The 23,446-nt window shown below is 38.0% G+C and overlaps 1 protein-coding gene across 1 annotated transcript in view; it reads left to right on the plus strand.

The window, feature by feature from the left end:
• The first annotated feature begins 14,417 nt into the window (after positions 1–14,417).
• LOC149535758 (ricin B-like lectin R40G3) overlaps positions 14,418–23,446 on the plus strand; it is a 73,191-nt gene continuing 64,162 nt past the window's right edge. The window contains exons 1-2 of the mRNA XM_089803961.1: positions 14,418–15,127; positions 15,858–15,980. Of these exons, the coding sequence (XP_089660087.1) occupies positions 14,579–15,127; positions 15,858–15,980 (672 nt within the window). The 5' untranslated portion in view covers positions 14,418–14,578. The remainder of the gene's footprint in view (positions 15,128–15,857; positions 15,981–23,446) is intronic.

Below are 23,446 nucleotides of genomic sequence, written 5' to 3' on the forward strand. Positions count from 1 at the left end.
GATGAAGTGTGAGATATTGTAATGATTAATTGACCTTTTGCATTCAAGATTGGATTTGTTGTTTTAATCATGCATTCATAAAATATATAAATAAATATATATATATATATATATATATATATATATATATATATATATATATATATATATATATATATATATATATATATATATATATATATATATATATATATATATATATATATATATATATATTTTAATCCATGGCACTCAAGAGTGATTTTAGCAACATGCATTCAAAGACAAGTGATTAATCATTCAAGTTTTTTCCTTTGAGCATTCAAGATTGAGATTTTGTGTGTTGTTTTAAGAACTTTGAAGTGCTTTGTTTTAACCTTAGATCATTCAAGATTTTTTTGGACTCAAAAGTGAAAATGACTCTTTGGACTTTGCTTTTCATTCAAGATTTTGTGTTCTAGTTTGCATGTTTTAAGCCCAAAAAATGATATTCCTAGATTGTTTTGATGCATGAAAAACCTAAGAAACATTCAAAATTTTGCAACAAGACATTTGTTTGGAACAAATAACAAAGCTTTTAGGACAATTTTGGCAACCATTTAGGACTCTTAGTTTTCATGAGATTTTTAAAAGAACTTTAAAATATTCGCAAATGAGGTTCATTTTATCCTTGATTGATGCTTTGAGTTTGATTTAGATTTTAGTGTGCACTTAGTGTTGATTTTGAACCTTTTGAAATGGAAACTTGAAGTTCTTTTTAAATTCTCAAAAATGAAGTGTTCCTAACTTTGCATGAATGCATCTAAAACCTTGATGTTGCACAGATGCAAATGATTGGATTGGTTTAATTTCACTTGTTAAAATTTTTTTTTTTTGCAAATTTTTAGTTTTTACTGGATTTAAGTATGATTTGGGGGTTCATTTTAAGCACTAAAAAGAAGTGTGTATGATTTTTCTTCCTTAAAAAAAATGGCCAAGATCTCCCACAAGAAGAAGAAGAAGAAGTAGATGGAATAAGAAGAATATAGACAAGAAGAGGAAGAAGAATTCCAAGTGCTTTGTCCACCTATAAGCTTGAAAAATCTGCAAACACTATGAGATAGACTATGAGTTCCTTTGTCTTCTTCATGCTTATGTGAACCTACAAAACCAATTTATACAATCCTACCAATCACAAAAATAAGAAAAATTAGCCAAAATTAGCAAATAACATACAAAACTTGACTAAAAAAGCTAATGAAGATGACCCATGCGGGGTCCCACCGGGCGTGCCAAAATGTATATGAGCAATGTTAGTATGCTAATAGAAACTTTATTTAAATAAAGCTTCTACAAACTAAACAAAATTCATAAACTTCAAGCTAAACTAAGATGAGCTCTCAATTGAGAATATGATTCATTAATGGGCTCTCTCATTGAGAATCTCTCTTCTTGAGTGGCTTTGTCTAAATAGACAGGATGTATGCTCAAGCTTATGCTTCAAAAAGGGCTTCAAATGGAGTTGCAATTTGGGTGTGAGTGTATGGTTTTGATGTAAAATGGCTTCTTAAAATGGCATTATGACTTTACTTCATGGATTGTGTTGTTTTGCAAAGGGGAAGGATCCAATTTATAGGCAAGAGGCTTGAGGGATTGAGGGCTAAGATGCAAGGATGGAGAAAAGCTCATGGAGGGCTCAAATTGCATGAGAGGAGAGCACATGGATTGTGCTTCCTTACAGCCAATCAGGGAGTGACACATGTCACAGGGTGAGAAGATGGAGGAAAGGGGAAGGATGAGTCAACAAAGGAGGCTCAAGGGATAAAATCTTCATAAAGACCCTCATAATGGCTTGTAAGAGCAATGAAAGGGCTTGGAAGAGTCATTTATAGCCTAGTGGGCTTCATAAAGTTTTATGGTTGGGATATTTTGAGGGAGATGAGAGGAATTTCGAGTTGGGCTTGATTAGGAAGGTTTTAAGCTTGCTTAGGATTGTGCAAATGATTAAAGGATGGATTAGGATGGTTTAGGATTAGCTTAGGAATAGGCAAGTGGATGGCATTTAATGAGGGTGGGTGAAGGAGGAGATATTTGTTAACTTTGGCTTGGGTTAGTAAGTCTTAACCCATGTTTAGGGAATGTGACAAGGTTAGGAGGGGATTAGGATTAGGTTTAAAGACATCTTCTAGAAGAGTTTAGACTTTGGATGAGGATAAAGACTTTCTAGAATAGTCTAGAACTTCTTAGGATGAGGATGAAGACTTTCTAGAAGAGTCTCGAACTTCTTAGGATGAGGATAAATTAGATTTTTAAGAAATATATAAAGTTTTATTTATTTCAAGGGTTTGGGTTGAGGAGATATTTATTAAAACTTTTTCAATAAACATTAGGATTAATATTTAATCTTAATTAAATATTTTGAGTTGGGATTAGGGGTAGGAAATGATGGGATTAGCCTTTAATCAAAATTAAAGAAGGATTAGAAAATTTTGGAAGAGGTTAATGGTCTTAAGGAAATTGGCCAAGTTTTGGGCAAAAAAATAATTTTTTAAATTTATTTTGAGTTTTTTGGTCAATTTATTAATTAAATAATTAATAAATAAGGAAATAATGTTTAAATAAGATTTAAACATTTTTGGGAGGGATTCCTTAATTAAATATTTTTAATTAAGATAAAGGGATTTAATGGCATAAAAATAAATTACTTAATTAATTAATTAATTAATTAATAAATGATAATGTCATCAGGGACTTTTTCAGAAAATAAAAATACTTTATTTTCTAAAGGATTTTAGGTGTCTACAGTGACAACATAAGTACCAAGCCATGTAGGTTCAAACTTGTCTTTCTTTTCTCGATCAACTTGGACTTTCATATTTTCTTTGAGGACCATGTCACCTAGCTGAAAGTGTAGGGGAAGCACCTTCTTATTGAAGTTCCTTTTGAGATGAGATTGAGAGACTGTGAGGTGATCATAGGCGTGTTGTCACTTCTCATCTAGGAGATCTAGCGGGGTGAGCCGAGCTACTATGTATTCTTCATCCAATATTTGCCTTCGCAAAGATATGCGCAAGGAGGGAAGTTCAACCTCTATGGGTAGTACCGCTTCGACACCATAGACTAGGGAGTATGGAGTTGTTCCTGTGGATGTACGTAAGGAGGTTCGATAGGCCCATAGGGCTGGATTTATTTGTAGATGCTAATCGCAACTGAAATCATTGACAACTTTCTTTAGGATTTTGAGGAGGGTTTTGTTAGTTGCCTCTGCCTGGCCATTACCTTGTGGGAAATATGGGCTAGAAAAGCGGTGATGGATGTGGAAGGAAGTGCATAATTCTTCCATGTTGAGATTTTCAAAGTTAGCTCCATGATCGGTGAAGATGGTGGATGGGATGCCGAAGCGGCAAACAATGTGGTACAAGATGAACTTGGAGACCTGAACTCCTGTAGCTGAGACTAGGGGGACTGCTTCTACCCATTTAGTGAAATAGTCTGTAGCTGTTATTATCCATTTATGTCCATAAGATGAAAGAGGTGTGATAGTTCCAACTAGATCAAGGCCCTAACATGAAAAGGGCCAAGGTGGTGCAATAGGTTGTAGATCTTGTGCTGGAGCGTGCACAAGATTGGCGTGTTGCTAACATGGGAGAAATTTTTTGACAAAATCACAAGAGTCTTCTTCGATGGTAGGCCAATAGTAGCCTGCTCTAAGGATTTGTCGCGCTAGGACAATACCACTCATGTGGGCACCGCAAAGTCCAGAGTGTACTTCTTTTAACGCCATCGCGGCCTCGTTTTGGTCTAAACACCTAGAGAGAGTATTGTGATAACCTCGACGATATAAGGTATTGGATATGATGACATAGTGGGATGATTTTCGAATGAGATTTTGGCATTGGGTTCGTGTGAGGTGAGGGGATATGATACCATCTTTAAGGTAAGCATGGATTTCATGGTACCAAGGGGATTGAGGACCAACTAAGATGCAAACACGATTTGAATCCTCATTCGCATAGGCGAGTGTGAGTAGCTGCTCGACTAAAAACTCATACTGCGTAGCCGCTTGGGGAATTTCCAAGAGTGAGCCGATAGTAGCCATAGCGTCCGCTGCTTTGTTCTACATTCGAGGCACTTGTATAAACTGAAGCTTTGTAAAATGTTGGGTTAGTTGATCAACTAGCTCTTTGTAGGGTAATAGCTTTTCATCTTTGGTTTGATAGTCATTTAGGACTTGTTTGATGATGAGCTAAGAATCGCCAAAGATTTGTAACTCAGTGATGTTCCATTCTGCGGCTATCTTTAATCCTGCTATGAGAGCCTCATATTCAGCTATATTGTTGGTGCTAGGGAATTGTAGCTTAAAAGCTTTTGGAATGTAATCTCCTTCAGGTGTGACCAACAATATTCTTGCCCTTGATCCATGAGATGTGTATGAGCCATCAAAATAAAGTTTCCATGGGGGTTTTTCTTCAATTAGAGAGATATGTTCATCTAGAAATTCTATGATCAAAGGATATGCATTTACTAGAGGTGCATTAGCTAGGTGATCTGCTATTGCTTGCCCTTTGATTGCCTTTCTGTCCACATACTGGATGTCAAATTTGCTAAGGAGCATAACCCATTTCGCCAAACAGCCTGTAAGTGTTGTTTTAGAGAGCATATACTTGAGCGGATCAATTTTGGATACTAGCTGGACGGTATGACTTAGCATGTAGTGGCAAATCTTTTGAGTTGAGAAAACAACTGCCAAACAAGCTTTTTCCATAGGAGTGTAATTGAGTTCATAACCAACTAGGGTTTTACTGATCTAGTAGATGGCTCTTTCTCTGCTGTAGTCATCGTGTTGTGCTAGAAGTGCCCCTAAAGCAATAGGCGTTGCTGATAAGTACAAGATGAAGGGATGACCAGGAACTGGTGGAACCAAGATAGGGGGATTGGCGAGATACTGTTTGAGCTGATCAAAGCTGCGTTGACATAAAGAATCCTACTTGAAGTTCTCATCTTTCTTTAGTAGATGTGCAAATGGCATACACTTATCTACAAGCTGGGAGATGAAGCGCCAGACTGATTGAAGCTTTCCCTGAAGAGTACGAAGCTGTCGCAGTGTCTGGGGAGGAGGCATGTCTAAGATAGTCTTGACCTTCTTGGGGTTGATCTCGATACCTCGTTTAGAAATTATAAAGCCTAGAAGCTTGCCAGATGTGACCCCAAAGACACATTTCTTGGGATTCAACATGAGATGATATTTGGCTAACCTATCAAAGACTTTCTCCAGGTCAGCAAGATGATCCATGAAGGTGTGAGATTTAACCAAGATATCATCCACATAATCCTCCAAAATGTTATGGATAAGATCATGGAAAATGGCTATCATAGCTTGTTGATAGGTAGCCCCAACATTCTTTAGGTCAAAAGGCATCATGTTGTAGCAAAAGGTTCCCCAAGGGGTAGTGAATGTTGTCTTATGTTGATCCTCTTCTACAATCTTGATTTGATTATACCTAGAAAATCCATCCATGAGGGACAAAATTTCATGTCCAGTTGTAAGGTCTACAATCATATCTATGTTGGGTAAGGGAAAATCATCTTTTGGACAAGCTTTGTTAAGATCTCTGAAATTAGTGTAGATTCTAATGTCACCAGAAGGCTTAGTGATGGGGACCATGTTGGAGATCCACTTTGAGTAGCTGGTAGGTCAGATAACCTTAGCAACTAACATTCTTTCTAATTCAGCTTTAACTAGTAATGCCACCCTAGGGTGCATTTTTCTAAGCTTTTGTCTGACGGTCCTGATCTTTGGATCGACTACAAGATGATGAACTACAAGCTTTGGATCAAGTCCTGGCATGTCTTGATATGACCATGCAAATCGACCAATGTTCTTTCTTAAGACCTCAAAGAGGAGATCAGCTTGGTCTTGCGATAGGGATGCAACAATGTGAACAAGTCTGGGGATCTCTAAAGAACCGATGTTGACTTCCCTAGTATCCTCAATTAGAATAGAAGACACCTCTGGTCGATTATCTTGAGGAGGCAATGCTAAATCCTCATGTTCTGCTTGTGACTCTAGATTTTCTCACTGAGGGGCTCTCTTCGCTGCCCGAGCTAGTCTCAGATTCGCCTTAGTTCCAGTTTTGGGTGTATCAGAACGAGGTTGGAGATTTTCTCCAAAATACCCCTTGGGATCTAGCTTATAGATATAGGCAAAATTTGGCTTTGTTTGCTTGTGAGGAGTTTAGGCTCCCATGAATCTTAGAAGTGCTTCCTCTGATGTGAACTCATCAATGTGTATGATGCTTGGTTGGTCCCAATCTATGAGTTTAGGGTGAGTGAGTGGTAGGTCGATGAAATGGATGGATAGTTCTTGGAGAACAGAGTCTCCCAGGGAGATTTGGTCTGGGATATTGTCATAGGCTCTCTTTTCAACTTCCTCCTGAATGTCTTCGATTTCTACAAGGTCACGGTGGATGTTCAAAAAAGCATGACTGTCTGTATTGGTGCCCCCAGTTGTGGGTATGCCAAAGCCTAGACCTAACTTCTTTTCCCGTTTGTGTGCTTCGATGGGACACTGCATGCCTCTTTCCTCTGGTCCTAGACCACCACCTTGATAGTTCCATTTTTCAGTGATGAACTTATGTGCTTGGGGATACTTCTGGCTGAAGTGATCAAGGCGTGCTTGATTTCTTGGAGGTGCATCCTTATGTAACCAATTGTTGATATCCAGAGTGAGCTCCTCATGAAGAGGGATTCTCGAGGATACAAAGGTTGTTGGGCCAAGCTATGTATATTAAGGAGGTGGAGTCTCCTTGGCTCTATGATATGTGGGTCGTCCATGGGTGTGTGGATCAAGTGGCAATGCACCAATTGCAAATGCATCAGACAGGCTATAGTCTCCACAACCTTTGTTGTTGATCTTTAGGGTAGATAAGGTGGAGGCGAGGATGGTTTTTGGGTCATTACAAGTGTTGGATGAACTAGCGATGGATTGGCTGATTTCAATGCCAAGGCAATGGTTTGTATACGAGGCTTCAACTGCATTGCAATAAGCAAAGGGTTCTGGATCGGCATGGATGGTCACTTCAGTGCCTTGATGCGAAAATTTGAGGCACTGATGATATGTGGATGGAACAGCCTTCATGGCATGGATCCATGGGCGTCCAAGGAGGATGTTAAATGGTAGGTTTAGATCAACAATATGGCAAATTTTTTCTTGGATGATCGACCCAACCTTGATGGGTAGCAAAACTGTTCCCTCTATGGTTCTCTCCAGATTATCATAAGCTTTAATGGTGATAACCTCATTGATGATATCTGCCTCAGTATACGCAACTTGTTTTGTGAATTTTAGGGTGCAAATATTCAAGGCTGATCCATTATCTATCATTACTCTTTTTACGGCGAAATTGGATACCATAATGGCTATGCTAAGTGGAAGGGTGTGATCTAGCTCGACCACGGGTATGTCAGTGGGCTTGAATGATAAGGCATATGAGGATGAAAGGTGTCCAACAAGATTACGAAAATCAATCGCATTGATATCCGAAGGGACACGGGATTCTATGAGAGCACTATCAAGGATGTCTTTGTACACAGGACTAGTGCGGAGAAGATCTAAAATGGAGATTTGGGCTAGCATGTTCCCAAGGTGTTCCAAGATATTGTACTGGCTTTTTGATGGAGCTGATGATGTTGCTAGGGTTGATAGTGTTGATGGGACTGATGGGGCTGTGATGTTCAATCGTGCTCTTCGAGTGGTGACTGCACACTCATTGTTTGGGCCTTGGATATTGATAACATTGACAGAAGGCTCTTTCTCAGATATACAACCTATGAGGCTACCATAGTCTATGTAGAATGAAGTGTGGTCATTGTTCTTCCCATGTTGTTGGTTTGGCTGGCGGTTGTTGGTTTGGATGGATGCTTTTCTAAGATTTTGGTTGTTGTGAGGAGGAAAAACATTTTGATAGATCTACAAGCCTGCATTGGGAGAGGTTTGTGCTCCAACTGTGATTTCTTTCTGATCAATGAGGTCCTACACATAATCTTTCAGCTTCATGCATCTGAGGGTGGTGTGCCCTTTCACCCTATGAAACTTGCAATGCTCATTGTCTCTATACCATGCAACTTTCGATTGGCCTGGGTTGATTTGTTGGGTAGGTGGAAATTTGATGAGGTTTTCCTTGACTAATTTCTCAAAAATGACATCCAATGGCTCACCAAGGGGTGTATAGTTTCGAGGTGTAGGTTGGAACTTGGGCTTTGGTCTTGTAGCTACATTGATGGCATTAGCTTGATTGTTAGACCCTTGAAAGTTGGGCTTTGGATTGCGGCTTTGAAAGCTTTGTTGATTCTGTTGTTGGTTGTTGATAGCTTGTTGATTGTTTGGTTGATAAGGTGGGTTGGACTGATTTTGGGAAGGACCAACAATATTCACATGTTTGGTGTCAGTGACCCCATCTATTGCAACATGCTTGTTTTTGTTCCAATACCTAGACTTGTCATTTGAATGTGTTTGATTTTGGTTGGCTTCCTTGTAAATCTTGACTACACCATCTTTAATGAGTCCTTGCTCAAGGATCATTCCTTTTTCTTTGATATCTTTATAGGTTTGCAAATAGTTCATGGTCATGTGGTGAGCTAAGCTGGGATGGGCATTATCAATAAATATTTTCACCAAATGGCGCTCTGGCAGGGTGCAAGATATGCGGGTGGTAAGGGTTTGCCATCTTTGCAAATATTCACCAAGACTTTCTCCACCTTTTTGCTTGGTGTGGACAAGATCAACCATTGATAATTTTGTCTCAACAAGATGGGCATATTGGGCTACAAATGCCTCAGACAATTCAGAAAAGTTTTTGATTGTGCCGTATGGGATTCTATAAAACCATTCAAGTGTTGGTCTGGCCAAACTTTTGGGGAAGAGGTGCAAAAGGAAGACGTCACTGTATGCCACTTCTTGGCAGTGCATGTAAAATTCTTTGATATGTGTGACAAGGTCTCCTTTTCCTCTAAATTTGTCAAACTTGGGTATCTCAAAGTGTTTGGGAAATGGTGTCATGGTAATCGCTCTGTCAAATGGGTAAGGACACACATTCTCAAACTTGAAGGTTTTTGGGTCATTTCCCTCTTGGATGTTCTTCAAAGCTATCTTCATGGCTTCCCATTCTGAATTAATGGGTGATGGCTATGGTGCCTCCATTGTAGGAGCACTCTGAGGGAGATATGCGTTGAATGGTGTAATTGAATATGGATGGCTTTGAGGTATGGGTTGGTAGGGATTGTACATGGCTTGGGCAACTGAATGGTGGATGATGGGTTGTTGAGGTGGAGGTGGCACATATTGCTGCATGTGTTGCGAGGCTTGTTGTTGATATTGGATTTGAGGTTGGGATTGAGGAACATAAGCTGACTGTGGGATAAATGGATTGCTTTGTGGAGGTAACGTATAAGATGGTTGTGAAGCTTGGGGAAAGGATCGGGGAGCTTGTGGAACTTGACTTTGGATTTGAGGAGTTTGACCAATATATGTGGGTTGTGCCCCCATTTGGGAGGGTATCTGCATGGCAAAAGAGGCCAAGTAATTGGTGGTTGGTGGTGGTAGATTTCCTCCTAGAAGTGGCATAGAAAAATAGTTAGTAATAGGAGGTAATGGATTAGTTGGTGGTGGAGGTGGTGGGAATTTAAAGCTTGGAAATGGAATTGATGGGGTTTGATAGCTTGGTGGTTGGATTTGAAAGCTTGGTGGAGTGGTGGCAGCAGCTTGGGTCACTTGAGAGCTTGGCAGAACATTGGTAGTAGCTTGTGGGGTTTGATAGCTTTGTGGAGTGAGGGCAGTAGCTTGTGGATTTGTGGCTGATGGCACTGAGCTCCAAGGACCTAGTGGAAATGATGGAATTGTGCTTTGAGCTGAGGTAAACAAGTTGGGGGTGATGAAAGGTTGATTACTTGGCCCCATGGGTGGCATCCTAGTTGTATATTGCTGAGGTTGGCCAAAGATGCTAGCATTGATTTGGGAGATGGGTGGATTTGGAAGGCTGGGTTGGAGAGCAGCAACAACAATAGTGAAGGGAGTGAATGATGAGGTGTTTTGGGCGAAGGGGGCTTGGGATGGAGTGGTATGGACCAATGGTGGAGTGGTGGTAGCTAGATTCGCTTGCGGAATGGAGATTTCAACTTGAGTGGAGGCTGGTATGTTTGGGTCTGTTGGATCATATGAGGTGGGTTGAGGCTCTTTTTTTGGTATATACAAAGGATGATTTGGATCGTAAGAGCCTATGGGTGGTGGCAGCTGCCCAAACAGAGGGTGAGAAGGATCTAATAAGGGAGGAGGTCTTCCAAAATCGAAGGCTCCTACGTTGTCCCTCTGAAAGTTTGCCATGATTGTTTCTTTGTTCTTGTCTATAATGGCGTTCACCAATACTGCATTTCCTGGTTGGTTCATGAAAGCTTCAATGTTAGTAGGTGATGGTATAGCGTTCTCTGGGCTGAAAGATGGTTGAGTGCTCAAGGGGAGCGATGATTTTTGATCCAAATGATAGGGCTCCATTGTTTCCTTCTTCTTCTTGGCTAAGTGAGTGATAGGTGGCATGAAAATGTTCCTAGGGCTGAGGTGCAACAATGTTGATGGATGCAAAGGGGGGAGGCTTTTCTATGCAAATGATTTCCTAGGCTGAGGCAAAGATATATGACAAACCTAAGGAAGACTGGGTTAGGGATTCTAACTTCAAAGATATGTTGCCAAAGCACAAAAGGGTTGCTTTCCTATGTGTAAGCTTGGTGGTAATTGTGTCAACTTAAGGATAGACTAATGATCCCTTAGGAAAAACACGAGATTGACCACTTGTGGATCCCAACCTTTAGCTCAAGGTGATGAGGGATGACAAGTGACAAGGCTATATTACCCTAGACAAATCTCTGTCAGAGGGATAACCTTGGTGAGACTAGTGGATTTGCAAGATGATATGAAAAGCAAGTTCTGGCAATGTGACAACAATTTTGAAGGCTTGGATGTGAACTTTTTGATTGCTGGCTAGATGGTTTGGTTCTAAGGCAAGGAACTAGATGAGATGGATGAGCTAAAATGCTTAAAGGGATAACCTAGAATGGCTGGCTTTCCTACAAAGATGACTCTAAAGTGAAACTTATGCAAGAAGATGTGGAGAAACAAGGGGGCCTAATCATAGAAATCATGCCTAGTTGGTAAGACATAAGCAGGGTTAACTCCTAGATGTTTGCTAAATCTGATAGTGCGATCTAACCAGGCATCTTGAAGGGCTTCATTGGCAGCTTTGTCTTCTGCTTTGTGGAGTTTGGTAATTTGAGGGCTTGGTGTTACTTCTTTTCTCTTGGCTGAAATTTCTTGGTATACCAGAGATGGCTTGAGTTTGGCTTTGTGAAACTTCTATTTGGGTTTGGGTTGTTCTGACATAAATTCTTAAATCTGTTTGGCTTTGAGAGATTGTGGTTGTTTTGCTTCAACTTTGTTCAACTTCTGAAACAGGTAGTGACTACGCTAAGTGTGCCCTAAGCTAGGAGTGACCGAGTTTGGCAAACATTCATTCAACAAGTAAAAGATCAAGCAATAGATAGGAACAACCAGATAGAAGTTTTGATTCTCAGAAGACAGTAACTGTGCCGTGGAGTGTGTATATTTTACAAATGTTTCGATCAGTCACTTCAAACACATTAACATCTTAGATGGTTTTCTATAAGGCTGATAGTTGGTTTAGCTAGGGATTCCTCGATATACCCAAGGTACGTGAGGCTCAAATCAGTAGATGAAACCAAAACAATGTCACACAACCAAGAGGAGTGGTAACCCACTTCTCTTCTTTCACTTCTCAAGGGTATAAAGTTCCTTGAGGCTTAGCCTGAGTGACATAATTTTGATCCCAAGAGAGGTGTCTTTGGATTCACCTCCTGATCTTTATACTGTGTTGGAACGCTGGAGTTGAAGTCGTCCCAAAGGGTGATGAAATCCCCAAGTAGGCCTCCTAAAAGCTAAGACAAGATTTTGGATCCTAATCTTATGCACCCAAGATGGCCTCGAAAGACGACAAGGGGAGAGAAGACTTGGATGATCTTGGGCTAAAAGACAGAGTTCTTTTCCAACTGATGCTTTAAGTTTTCTGATCTAGACCTTTTGAAAACACACGTGATTTAAGATGCAAAGGTTTAATTCCAATTTGAAATGCACCAACAAAAGAGAAGTGATCGAAGAATGAATACACCAAGAAGATTTAGGGTCAACAAAAAGTAAACTCACGTGCCCGGAGGCCCTCCACGTCAAGTATCGATTGATTTTCTTTAAGGCATTCAAGATTGAGTGTGAGTTTGTTTTAAGCCCAAAACAAAGATGTGTGTAAAACTCAATTTCAAGCACGCGCCCGAAGGCCCTCCACGTCAAGATTTGTCCCATTTTTATGCCCAAATGAAGTGTTAGCGAGACTAATGTGCATTCAAAAAAATTTCTATCTTAAAAAAATCAATAAAAACTCAAGTGAGTGGAATTTGATTTTTGTGGAGCACTTAACACCTTCTTAGGTAGACCCATCCCCATATATGCTACTTTAGTATGTTAGAAACATTAAATTAAAACAATCAAAAAACATTTGCATACTAATTTAACATAACTTCATGAGAGACAAAGTGAAGTCCTCAAATGAGAATATGAGCCATGGATAGGCTCTCTCAATGAGGATGATCACTTGATGTAGAGGTGTGTCTAATAGCTAAGATGGCTTGATTATGTATGTATTCTCAAATGCTCAAATGGGCTTCAATGGAGGATTTTTGATAGATTTTGGTGAATGGATTTGATGTAAAAATGGCATTATGGCTTTACTTTTCTAGATTGTGTTAGAAAGGCTTGGGAGAGGATTCCTTAAATAGGCAAAGGGCTTGAAGGATCAAGGGCTAGGATGCAAGGATGGGAGAAAGATTATGGAAGGTTTAGATTGAATGAGAGGAGAGCACATGGATTGTGCTTCCTTACAATCGATCAAGGAGCGACACATGTCACAGGGTCATTGGTTAGAGCAAGAGGGGTCAACAAAGGAGGCTCAAAGCTCATAAAGACCCTCATAATGGCTTGTAAGAGTAATGAATGGGCTCGTAAGAGTCATTTAGGGCTTTGTGGGCTTCATAAAGTTTTATTGTTGGGATATTTGTGAGAGAGTTGAGATATTTTGACTTGGGTTGGATTAAGAAGTCTCAAGCTTGACTTAGGAATGTGCAAATCAATAAGGCTTGGATTAGGCTTGGGTTAATATTAGATTAGGCTTGTTAGAGATGGGCAAGTGGATGATATTTAATGAGGGTGGGTGAAGGAGGAGATATTTGTTGGCTTTGGCTTGGGTTAGCAAGTCTTAACCCATGTTTAGGGAATGTGACAAGGTGGGGGGGATTAGGATTAGGGTCAAAGATAAAGATTGACATCTTCTAAAAGAGTCTACGCTTTAGATGAGGATGAAGACTTTCTAGAAGAGTCTAGAACTTCCTAGGATGAGGATAAATAAGGTTTTTAGGAAATAAATAAAGTTTTATTTATTTCAAGGGTTTGGGTTGAAGAGATATTTATTAAAATATTTTTAATAAACATGAGGATTAATATTTAATCTTAATTAAATATTTTGAATTGAGATTACAGGTAGAAAATGATGAGATTAGCCTTTAATCGAAATTAAAGAAGGATTAGAAGATTTTGAAAAAGGTTAGTGGTCTTAAAAAAATTGGCCAAGTTTTGAGCAAAAAATAAATAAATTATTTATTTTAAAATTTTTAGTCAATTTATTAATTAAATAATTAATAAATAAAAAAATAATGTTTAAATAAAATTTAAACATTTTTGAGAGGGATTGCTTAATTAAATATTTTTAATTAAAATAAAAAAATTTAATAACATAAAAATAAATAAATAAATTAAATAATTAATTAATAAATGATGATGTCATCAAAAACTTAAAAAAAATAAAAAAATACTTGATTTTCTAAATAATTTAAGTGTCTACAAGTGTAACCATGATAGAAGAAATTATAATCATCAAACTTCCTAATAATGATTCTTACATCAGAAATAGTGGCTATCCAACTACCAAAACTATCTTATAATATTTTCACACCTTTTAGGAAAAACATTCTAAATATTCCCCTTGATAATAGTGACATTTTTCCTACCTCAATAGCCGCTGCCTACACCAAGAGGGCCTCCTTAGGAAAAAACTTAAATTGAAAGTACCTCCCCAGGAAGAACTTGAACTCGGATTTCATAACAGCCCAAACCCAACCCCAACCCCAACCCCAACCCCAATCGCAACCTTAGCCCCAATCCCAACGCAACACGATGAAGGAGCTTTTGAAAAAAGAGCCCGCAATCAACCAATACACTTTATCGGGATCCCTGCTAGATACTATTTCCTCATTCCTCGTAATAAACATACATTAAACTTCATACCCAAATTATATGTGCAGAGATTTTCACTTGTCTTTTACCATATGCTTTCTGGATAAGAAAGCATACAATATATCATCATTCTCTTCTCCAAATTAAACTGCTTTGGTACATGCTCAGCACTCTGTTTTACAATCGAAGACGTGCGAGGATCGAATTGCGATAACTGGAATGGAATTCCCCTTCGGCCACTCTCACCATCACCAGCATCACCAGGAAGAAGAAGAAGAAGAAGAGCGGCGTAAGCATTCTCACCAGCACTACCCTCAACGAGAATCGAACAATCCACCATATGGATACCCTCCTCCAGGAACCCAATACCCTCCCCAAGGAAGCCAATTCCCTCCCCCACCTCAGCATTTTGCACACGTGCAGCATCATGAGCACCAGGGCACTGGTCAAGTAATACATCACGAAGCACACCCATCTTACAATACTCCTGAATTTGGGCCTCCGCCGCCGAACCCATACCCCCGACCTGGATATGATACTCCCGGGGATTCGTTCCGGCGATCTGAGTATGAGCCTTCCGGAGGTTCGTTCCCGCGACCTGGGTATGAACCTTCCGGAAGTTCGTTCCCGCGACCTGGAAGGATGCAGCCGGATCTGCCTCGTGGGCAGGTTGTGAGGGTTTCGTGCAAGGCTGATTCAGCGTTTTCTCTTGCAGTACGAAATGGGTCTGCCGTTTTGGTTCATGCCAATGCCAACGATGAATCCCAGGTACTTTTTTAATTAGCTGAGCTTGAAATGCCACGATCAGATGAAATGCGTTCAGTTTTTCAATTATATGGACTTGAAATGTTATGATCAGTTGATTAATTCTCTGGGCTTGACATGTTATGATTAGACGAACTAAGTTAACTTTTAGTGTGCAGGATTTTGGGCATGTGTATGTTCATTTTCGTGTTTAGAAGGTTGTTCTCACGAGTTTTTTTGATTTAAAAAATCTTCCAGACTTGTTTGATTGTCTTTTCATATGCTTGGTTAAATGGTTAGGTTAGCTCATGACTGCAATACCTGTATAACGTATCAAAGTGATTGTAGTCACAGTCTTTTGGAAGTATGAAATGCCCTTTTTTTCTTAGGTAGCTCTGTGTGGGTCCATCTGTCCGTTTTAGTTTCTAAGAGTTGGTTCTTTGTTTTGGGTTAGAGTTACGATTCCTGAATTTTCTTCTGAAATTGATTACCATAGTGGGGTAGATAGGTTGCTCTAGTTGGTGGTGCTATCTCATGTATTTTTTAGTTTCGCATCTATAGTTTTTATTTTTAAATTCGGTTACTACGCTGATGCTTTGCACTTAGGGTAATATAATATTTGAGTTTGTACTTAGCTTTGCAATAATAACCTCTATGCTTGCTGGTTACTATACTCCAGTGGCTGGGGTATGCTCTAGGCTTTGGGGTAATGCAATGTCTGATTCAATTGTCATTGTTTTTAAACTGATGGTAGCAATGGATCAAGGATGAGACATTCAGTGTCAAAGTGAAGGACGAGCGTAGTTATCCTTCATTTGCTCTGGTCAACAAGGCAACAGGTCAGGCCTTGAAGCACAGTCTTGGAGGAACACAGCCTGTGAGTCACTTTTTGCTTTTTCTTAACCTTGTTGAGATTTGGTAATAAAAGCCTGAATTGTTATATTGATTGATTGAAAAATTTGATGAATACCATAAAATATAAACTGTAAGTTATCTCAAGACAAAATTAAGCAATTATCCAACTTGCATCCAAATTAATATAGCGCTCTGAATTTAGCCATCGGATTCCAATAGTCATATAGCCTGTTATAAAACTCTAGAAAATAATGAGGATGCAGAGGACGTCTTATTCTCTGCTGGAATGCCAATCAAAACTTGCAAGCATCAATCAAAACTTGCAAGCATCTCCAACAATACAAATGGAATTTACAGAGGATGTTAATTTTAGGATTTTCATTCAGAAGTTATAGATCAATGCAAGATTCAAAACCTTATATAATGCAAAGGAAAAAAACAGGCTGGCATCTTCTTTCATTTTCTTGTTCAGATGTTGAAAACTATGGAGAGTTATGGAGCTTTTACAGTTGATTGCAAGACTTCTCAACCTAACAAACTTTACCCCCTTCGCTGCTTCCACCTCACCCAAAAAAAATCCACAAATTAATTTGTTTGTGAAAATTTGCTTTTGCATCAAAACATTTCCATTTATTGATGCAGTTGTCACTCTTTTGAACACATTAATGGAACTGTAATGGGACTTTGATGAGAGACCATTATTTGTTCTTTTGGTCCTCATTACTCTATAGTAGGGATTGGTAGTTACATTTACCAGTTTTGTTCCATTGCAACTATATAATCTCTTTGAGATGTTTTGTTCAAATTCAAGAATCTGGGAATGGATTCTAAGCTATTTTAATCAAGTTTCCTAGAAGAGGATGAAAATGTATGGGGAGGTACATTTTCAAGATGGTTTTTTAGTAGGCCACGTTTTAGGGGATGGTTTGTAATTAAAAAAAATAAAAAATAAAATTAGAAATTTAAAATGAACAATGATAAGGCATATGCACATACATTATAAAACTTTAATAGAGAACTATACATTTGAATTGCAATTTAATTTGAAAAATGGCAAAGAAAGTAACAAATTTAATTTCTTTCATTGACAATGTGCATATATGTCATAAAAGTTACAAGAAAATATCCAAAGGCTACAAGTTTCAATTACAAAATGATAAATCATAGAAAAATTGCATATGCCTCTAATTAGCATATGTTAACACTGCACGAAATTTGGAGTCAAAGCCTAAGTCATCATCACTAAACCGATACTTAGAAATCATTTGATCTTGAAGTTACAAGGCACTAGGTATGCCCACCAATTTTTTTGTAGTCAAGAGGTAAATCTATTCCTCCTGATTGATTGAATGAAGTTGTATGTGGATCAATTTTTCTTTGTGGCAAAGGAGCTATCAACCTACAAAAGGAGGTGATTAAGAATCCTCAATTTGAGTGCATGCATTTTTTGAGTAAATGTCTACCGTCCAATAGAGCTAGTTTGAGCTAATGTTACCTTTATTTTTTCTGGTATTTGTTTTTTTGCAGAAGTTGACCACAAAGTTGACAAAGGTTAGCTATTGTGTTCAAAATAATTTTGACTCCTCATTAGTATGCATGTTTTGAAGGGCCTTTGTGAGCCCCTTTTCACCTCTTCATCATTAGGTGGAGGTTCTTTCCTAGCTACAAACCATTTGGGATTCGAAGCACAAGATATTATATGAATTGGGGTGGTGGTTGTATTTCCTAAGTTATCGGTTTGAGTTCGGGTTCAAGTTCTGGTAAAACATGTAAAACACACACAAACACACAGATAGATATACACACACATATGTATACAGCGTAGAAAAATGAATTAAGATTAGAATGCCACATAGTATCATAAAAAAAACAAAAACACTATAAACTTGTAATCTTAGCATCATATTTATTAGCGACACCAAAATATTGAAATATATCAAGCTCAAGTATCATTGTTTGGACTTTCAACAATTATAACTTAATGCTAAGTTTCAATCATCTAACGTATTGTCTAAATCTTCATCTTTTTCTTCTTCTTCATCAAAGGCATTAGTTGGTTCACAAACATTGTCAATGTTGCTGGGACCAACTGCATTAATAACATTCTTGCTTTCCAAGTTGTCCAACGCATATTACTTTTTCATTGTACAAAGAGCTTGTTTGTTTGTAATTAACATCCTACTTGAAAAATGTTATATAAGTAACTTGCAACTCCCTTCACCTATTGAAGATGTTGTTTAATGTTTCAAATATGATTTGTCACTATACAGAGCTTCCAATTATTTGGATAGGGGCCATTATCAACAATTGGATATAAAAATTTCAGTGGAAGAAATCTTGAGGGCTAGTTTAATTTGATGTAATAAATATTTGAATTTAAGAAAATTTAGTTTGTAATGCTAAAAATCTTTATTCAAATTCTATAATAATTGTTTTTTGCACTAAATTATAGAATATTCCCAATGGAATTGTACTTGGTTTGCACTTGGTCTACTTGGGTCTGCCCTAATTCGATCTAGGTTTGACCCGAAGGAACCAACGTGCTTGGGTTCAAACCCAAGTGGAACCAGAACCAAGACCAAGAACCGGTTTGAAATTCCCCTAGTTCGAAGGGCCAAGGGGAGAACTGGGTAACTAAGAGTATTTCATTGTGTGTGACAATGGGCTTATCAATATATGCTCTCAATGAAATCTCAACTTAGAATCCTTACTATGTATGACTTGCTTCACCTGCCTAAGCTCTTTATGAAATCCCGTAAATATTTCAAGACTAAGAGAATCGGTATATTATATCTTGTGAGCAAACATTTTTGCAAACAAGTTAGAATTTTTAAAAAAAAAAAAAAATTGAGACAAATTACAAGAATGAAAACAATTCACAAGTTAGAAACATCAATAAATTAACAATTTAACAATAAAATCAGATTTTTTTGTCTCATTGTAGACTATTGTTGATGAGACTTTTATTCCACTACAACATGCAAAATTAAATATCACGTGTTTCAGATTGAAACATCAAATAGTTAATCCTCTCTTGACATAAGGTCATCTCTCATGCTATTCTTGCAAACTAAGATCATGGAATGACTTCAAGGTTCCTCCTATTGTGGATACTTGCTCCACGAAATAATGTGATATGCTGGTTATCACTTGGGGACTAATGTCCTTTCTCAAGATTTGACAATGCACTTCTAAGGATACGACTACAAAATGTGCAATGAAAATATTATTTTGATTTTCAATTCTTGACTTCTCAACTTTCTTGAACTTGATTCCTATCTCTACTTCTAGGTTTGAATGCAAGGACTTGTGAATGGCTTGGACTCTACTAGATGGAGCTTAATCAACGACTTGACTCACCTAATGCAAGCTTCTAAGGTATATTTGAATATTTTCAAGTCAATATTCTCTTCTGAATCCCATTAAGTTGATGTAAACTAAAGATTCAACACCAGTTGAAGTTATGTACTATCGTTTGCCGACTAACCACACAAGGCACGCTTACATCAACAAGAGGCTAGTGGCTTGAATTTGTTCGAGTCGTGCAAGTAAACATCTACAACTACCTTCATTCAGTTAAACTACTTGAAGAAAATTCTATTCTACTTTATCTCAACAACTTGAAATAGAAAACAAGTTTGTAATGAACTCCATTCTAAATGAGGATTAAGGTAACCACTCAATAACACAAACTTGACCATAACTATCACCATGCAAAACACAACAATGATGAGTCGAGCAAAGTTGGGCATTATTCTTGCAACAACTTGAACACCTAACCTTTGCAAATGAGAGTAGTCCTCATACAGGGAGCTCAATTACAATTGACGACCAAGATTAAATCATAATCGATGGCCCAAATTGAATCTTACCCCTAATTAGGTTTGTTACTACCATCAACCAATGAGATTTAAACATCCCAAGTGAGACCAATGGTAAAATTCCATGAAAGTAGCAACCAATCTAAGGGCACCACAAATGTGGGGCAAATTAGAATCAAACACTCAGATGAATCACCAATGGGTTAATATCATCGTTGCCGAACTTGGATATTATATCTACTGTATTGTTATTTAATAATTCTTATTATTTATATTATTTGATTATATATTTATTTATAATATTTAATTAATATCAATTAAATATTATTATATTTATGCTATGCTATATTGATTATATTCTATTTAACATAAATTATGTTATCATTTATTAATATTTATTTATTTGTTATTATTTATGAACATATTTATTTTAACATCTATTATTTATTTAAATTTTATTACATAATTTTGTTACTGTATTATTTTCTTCATTATTATATGAATAATATAATAATTTATATTTATCGTTATTTTGTTAATTCATTTATTCTTATTATTTACTCTTATATTCTATCCTTGAAGTGGAGAGATTACACTATTTCATTCTTGGTTGCCACCATTTTGTTTCTCCACTCAACTGCATTGTCTTCCACTGAATTAATGAGAAGTTTGAGAGATGAGAGATTATCCAAAAACTCATCCCTGATGATACTGTTCTCTCCACCACTAAAAGATCTCAATCTGTCACCTAGGATCTCTAAGTCTACGCTTTCTCTATTAAGCTCCTTGAAGGTGAAGGCTACTGCAATAACACCCAAAGTATTTGTAATTATGTTGTGGACAGAAATACCAAGATGAGCAATATCATTCCTTATCCTTACCAAAATTTCTAGCCTGTGAGCTAGATCAAAGTGCCATGCCTCTATGCTAACCTTTTCTCATGTCTTAATCACTGTGCCTGTCACTAGTATTCGCTTAGGAGTTTCCACCATGGCCCGTAGATGAGGTATAGTCTTTTCTTTGATAGGTTGCAACTCGTTCCAAAGATTGATGAAGGCATGAAGTCTAGCCCTAAGCACTCGAGTGCCTGAAATTGCTCCATTGACCTTGGGAGGAATGCTAACCCGCCCAGTATAATTTTGTCCACCCAATATCGAGTCTCCTGAAGTGCGATTTTTGCACTCTCTATACTGTCAATATCTCCTCTCTCAAGAACAAGTGGTGGTGTAATGAAGGGATCTACTTGCTGAACTGGTTTCTAGATATCTTTGGAAAATGCTATCAGCCTCTGACATTCTTGTTTGTACTTATTTTTTTCTGCAATTTCATTTTCCACCCTTATTTTCATGGCTTTAAGACCCTCCTTGGCCTCTTTCGTAGTGGTCCCCAAATCATGCTTCGTATCTCATAATCCTAAATTTGCATAACATTCTTGGCTTTGTTCACCCTCGGGATAGCAATGTGGACTTTGTGAGTCCCAAAGTCATCTCTAATCACCTTCGCATTCTTTCAGCCAAATGATTTTCTTCTTCTTCTAGCCGAATAAGATCTTCAATGTTATTTATTAGTCCTTGTAAAAAATGTTTTGCTCATCTTGCAAAGTAGCTCATAACCAATTAGGTGTTGTGCCCTCTCCCCACTCTGTTGGGTTTCTTCTTTCGGCTCTCAATTGGGAGGATTGCAACACTTTCACTAAGACCTTTGTCAGGAGGCAGGATTGTCCATCATGAGGGGAATCCTCAATATCAAACATCACGTCATTATTATCATTTGTAGGGGAAAGCATTCCTTCTAATTTGGAGGCGCTCCAACGTGATTATCTTGAGGAACTCTCACTTATGCTATCCTTTGATTTAGAAGAGATCTCCTAGTGTACTACCTTTCCTTTGAATTGCCTTGCATAGTTCTCCCTTGCTTTGAAGTGGTACTTTCTTTAGATGGAGGAGCTATCTGCTTTTGTCTCTTTGCCTGTGGTTCCTCAACTTTGATTCCTTTCTCTTTTGAATTTTTGTTTGGTGAAACCTTTGCACTATTCTTTCTCTTCTTGTCAGATTCCCCTTGTCGCCCACTGGATGCTTGAGGCTGTCCTGATTTCATTTTATCATATGCTAAGCATGACCTTCTTTTTGCCAATTCTACAGTCCTATCCAACCACTTTTGGGTGTGAAGAGAAATTGGGATAATCAAAGCATCTTGGCATATCTCCATCTCATTCTCCCAATTAATTGATTCTAGCTTGTGGTTTGGGGTGGTTTTGAAATCACATCTAAATACATTGCCATCATCTTCTAACTGATCTGGAATCTCTATCTATTTGTACCTTTTGATCTCATCTGCTGTCAATCTTGAAAATGTTCTCTTTTTTTTCTTCAAAATAATCACTCGCATTAGCCCAATAGTCCTCTAAATATGGGATGTGGATGCGCTGATTCCTGAATGTTGTCTTAATCTTACCCATGGGATCGAAATTCTTTCTTGACTCATAGATTCCTAGCCCATAATTCTTTAGTTTTGTATCTGCTGATTCAGTTGCTGCTAGGGATAAACACACCTCAACATTAAGACTAAATGGGAATGAATCCTGGCTTGTGTTTATTTTATAGAATTCTATCATAGGAGAGAGGCGACTTCCATGATAATCATCTTGTTTGTTGGATACCTTGGCAATCTTGTTGGGCACTCCGTGTTTCCAAGTAGACAAATGTATGTTAACTTATTATTTTCAATGTACCACGATCCATGCTCCTTGATCAACTTTCTTGCTTCCTCTGAGAGCCTCACTTGCGGAGCTCCTTGTAGTTGTCTCATGATCCTAATGGTGAATAAATCATTGAACATCTTAAAGTCCTTGTAACTACATTCAGGGGAACCTGTGGACAACGTGCATGCACATGTACTCTCTTTCTTTGGTTCCAAATCTTCCCAAGACCTTCAATCCTGGGAATTTGAATGTTCTAGCAATCATGTAACCAAGGTACAATGTCATGTAGAAAGCTTTGGTGTCTTTTAGGGTTTTCATGATATTGACATTGATAATACTGACCCATGTAAACAATGCTTCCCCAAATAGGAGCTTATCAATGAAATGGAACATCCAAGGTTGAAAAATATCACCTTGTGGTTCTTTCATCACCTTGCTTAGCATTACAACGAGGTCACTCATATCTTGCTTGAAATCTGATATGGGTAACTTGCCTAACTTCAGGAACTTTAGGATCTTGGAGTAGCGACTCCATGGTTAGTCTCTTGTAAACTAGGTAGATCGGAGGCCTTAATCGATCCTCTAATGGGCTCCATTAGTCCTCCACTAAAAGGATTGTGAACCTCCTCTTTTTAATATTCGGAACCATAATTGGTAGCCTTTGAAAATCCCATATGTAAGCCTCTACTGTACCATGTTTTAAAATTGCCAACTCCCTAAAGTGCAAGTCAAGGTCCGAATCAAATGTCTCTATGACTTTATTAGTAAACTCATCATAGGAGGTAATTGATTTGTGACCCAAGGTAATATGGCCACGATACCACCTATGTGCAACTTTATTCAAATGCAATGTGGCAAACTGCCTCGTCCTCAGCCATAGGTTTAAGAGCCAAATAGTTGTCTGACTTATGCACCCAAGCTCTAGCTGAACGTTAATCACTATTTCATGTCCACTTTTCTAAAATA

Source organism: Cupressus sempervirens, chromosome 10 (genome assembly GCF_028749045.1).
Source record: "Cupressus sempervirens isolate cs-2001-9-10 chromosome 10, ASM2874904v1, whole genome shotgun sequence".
NCBI lineage: Eukaryota > Viridiplantae > Streptophyta > Pinopsida > Cupressales > Cupressaceae > Cupressus > Cupressus sempervirens.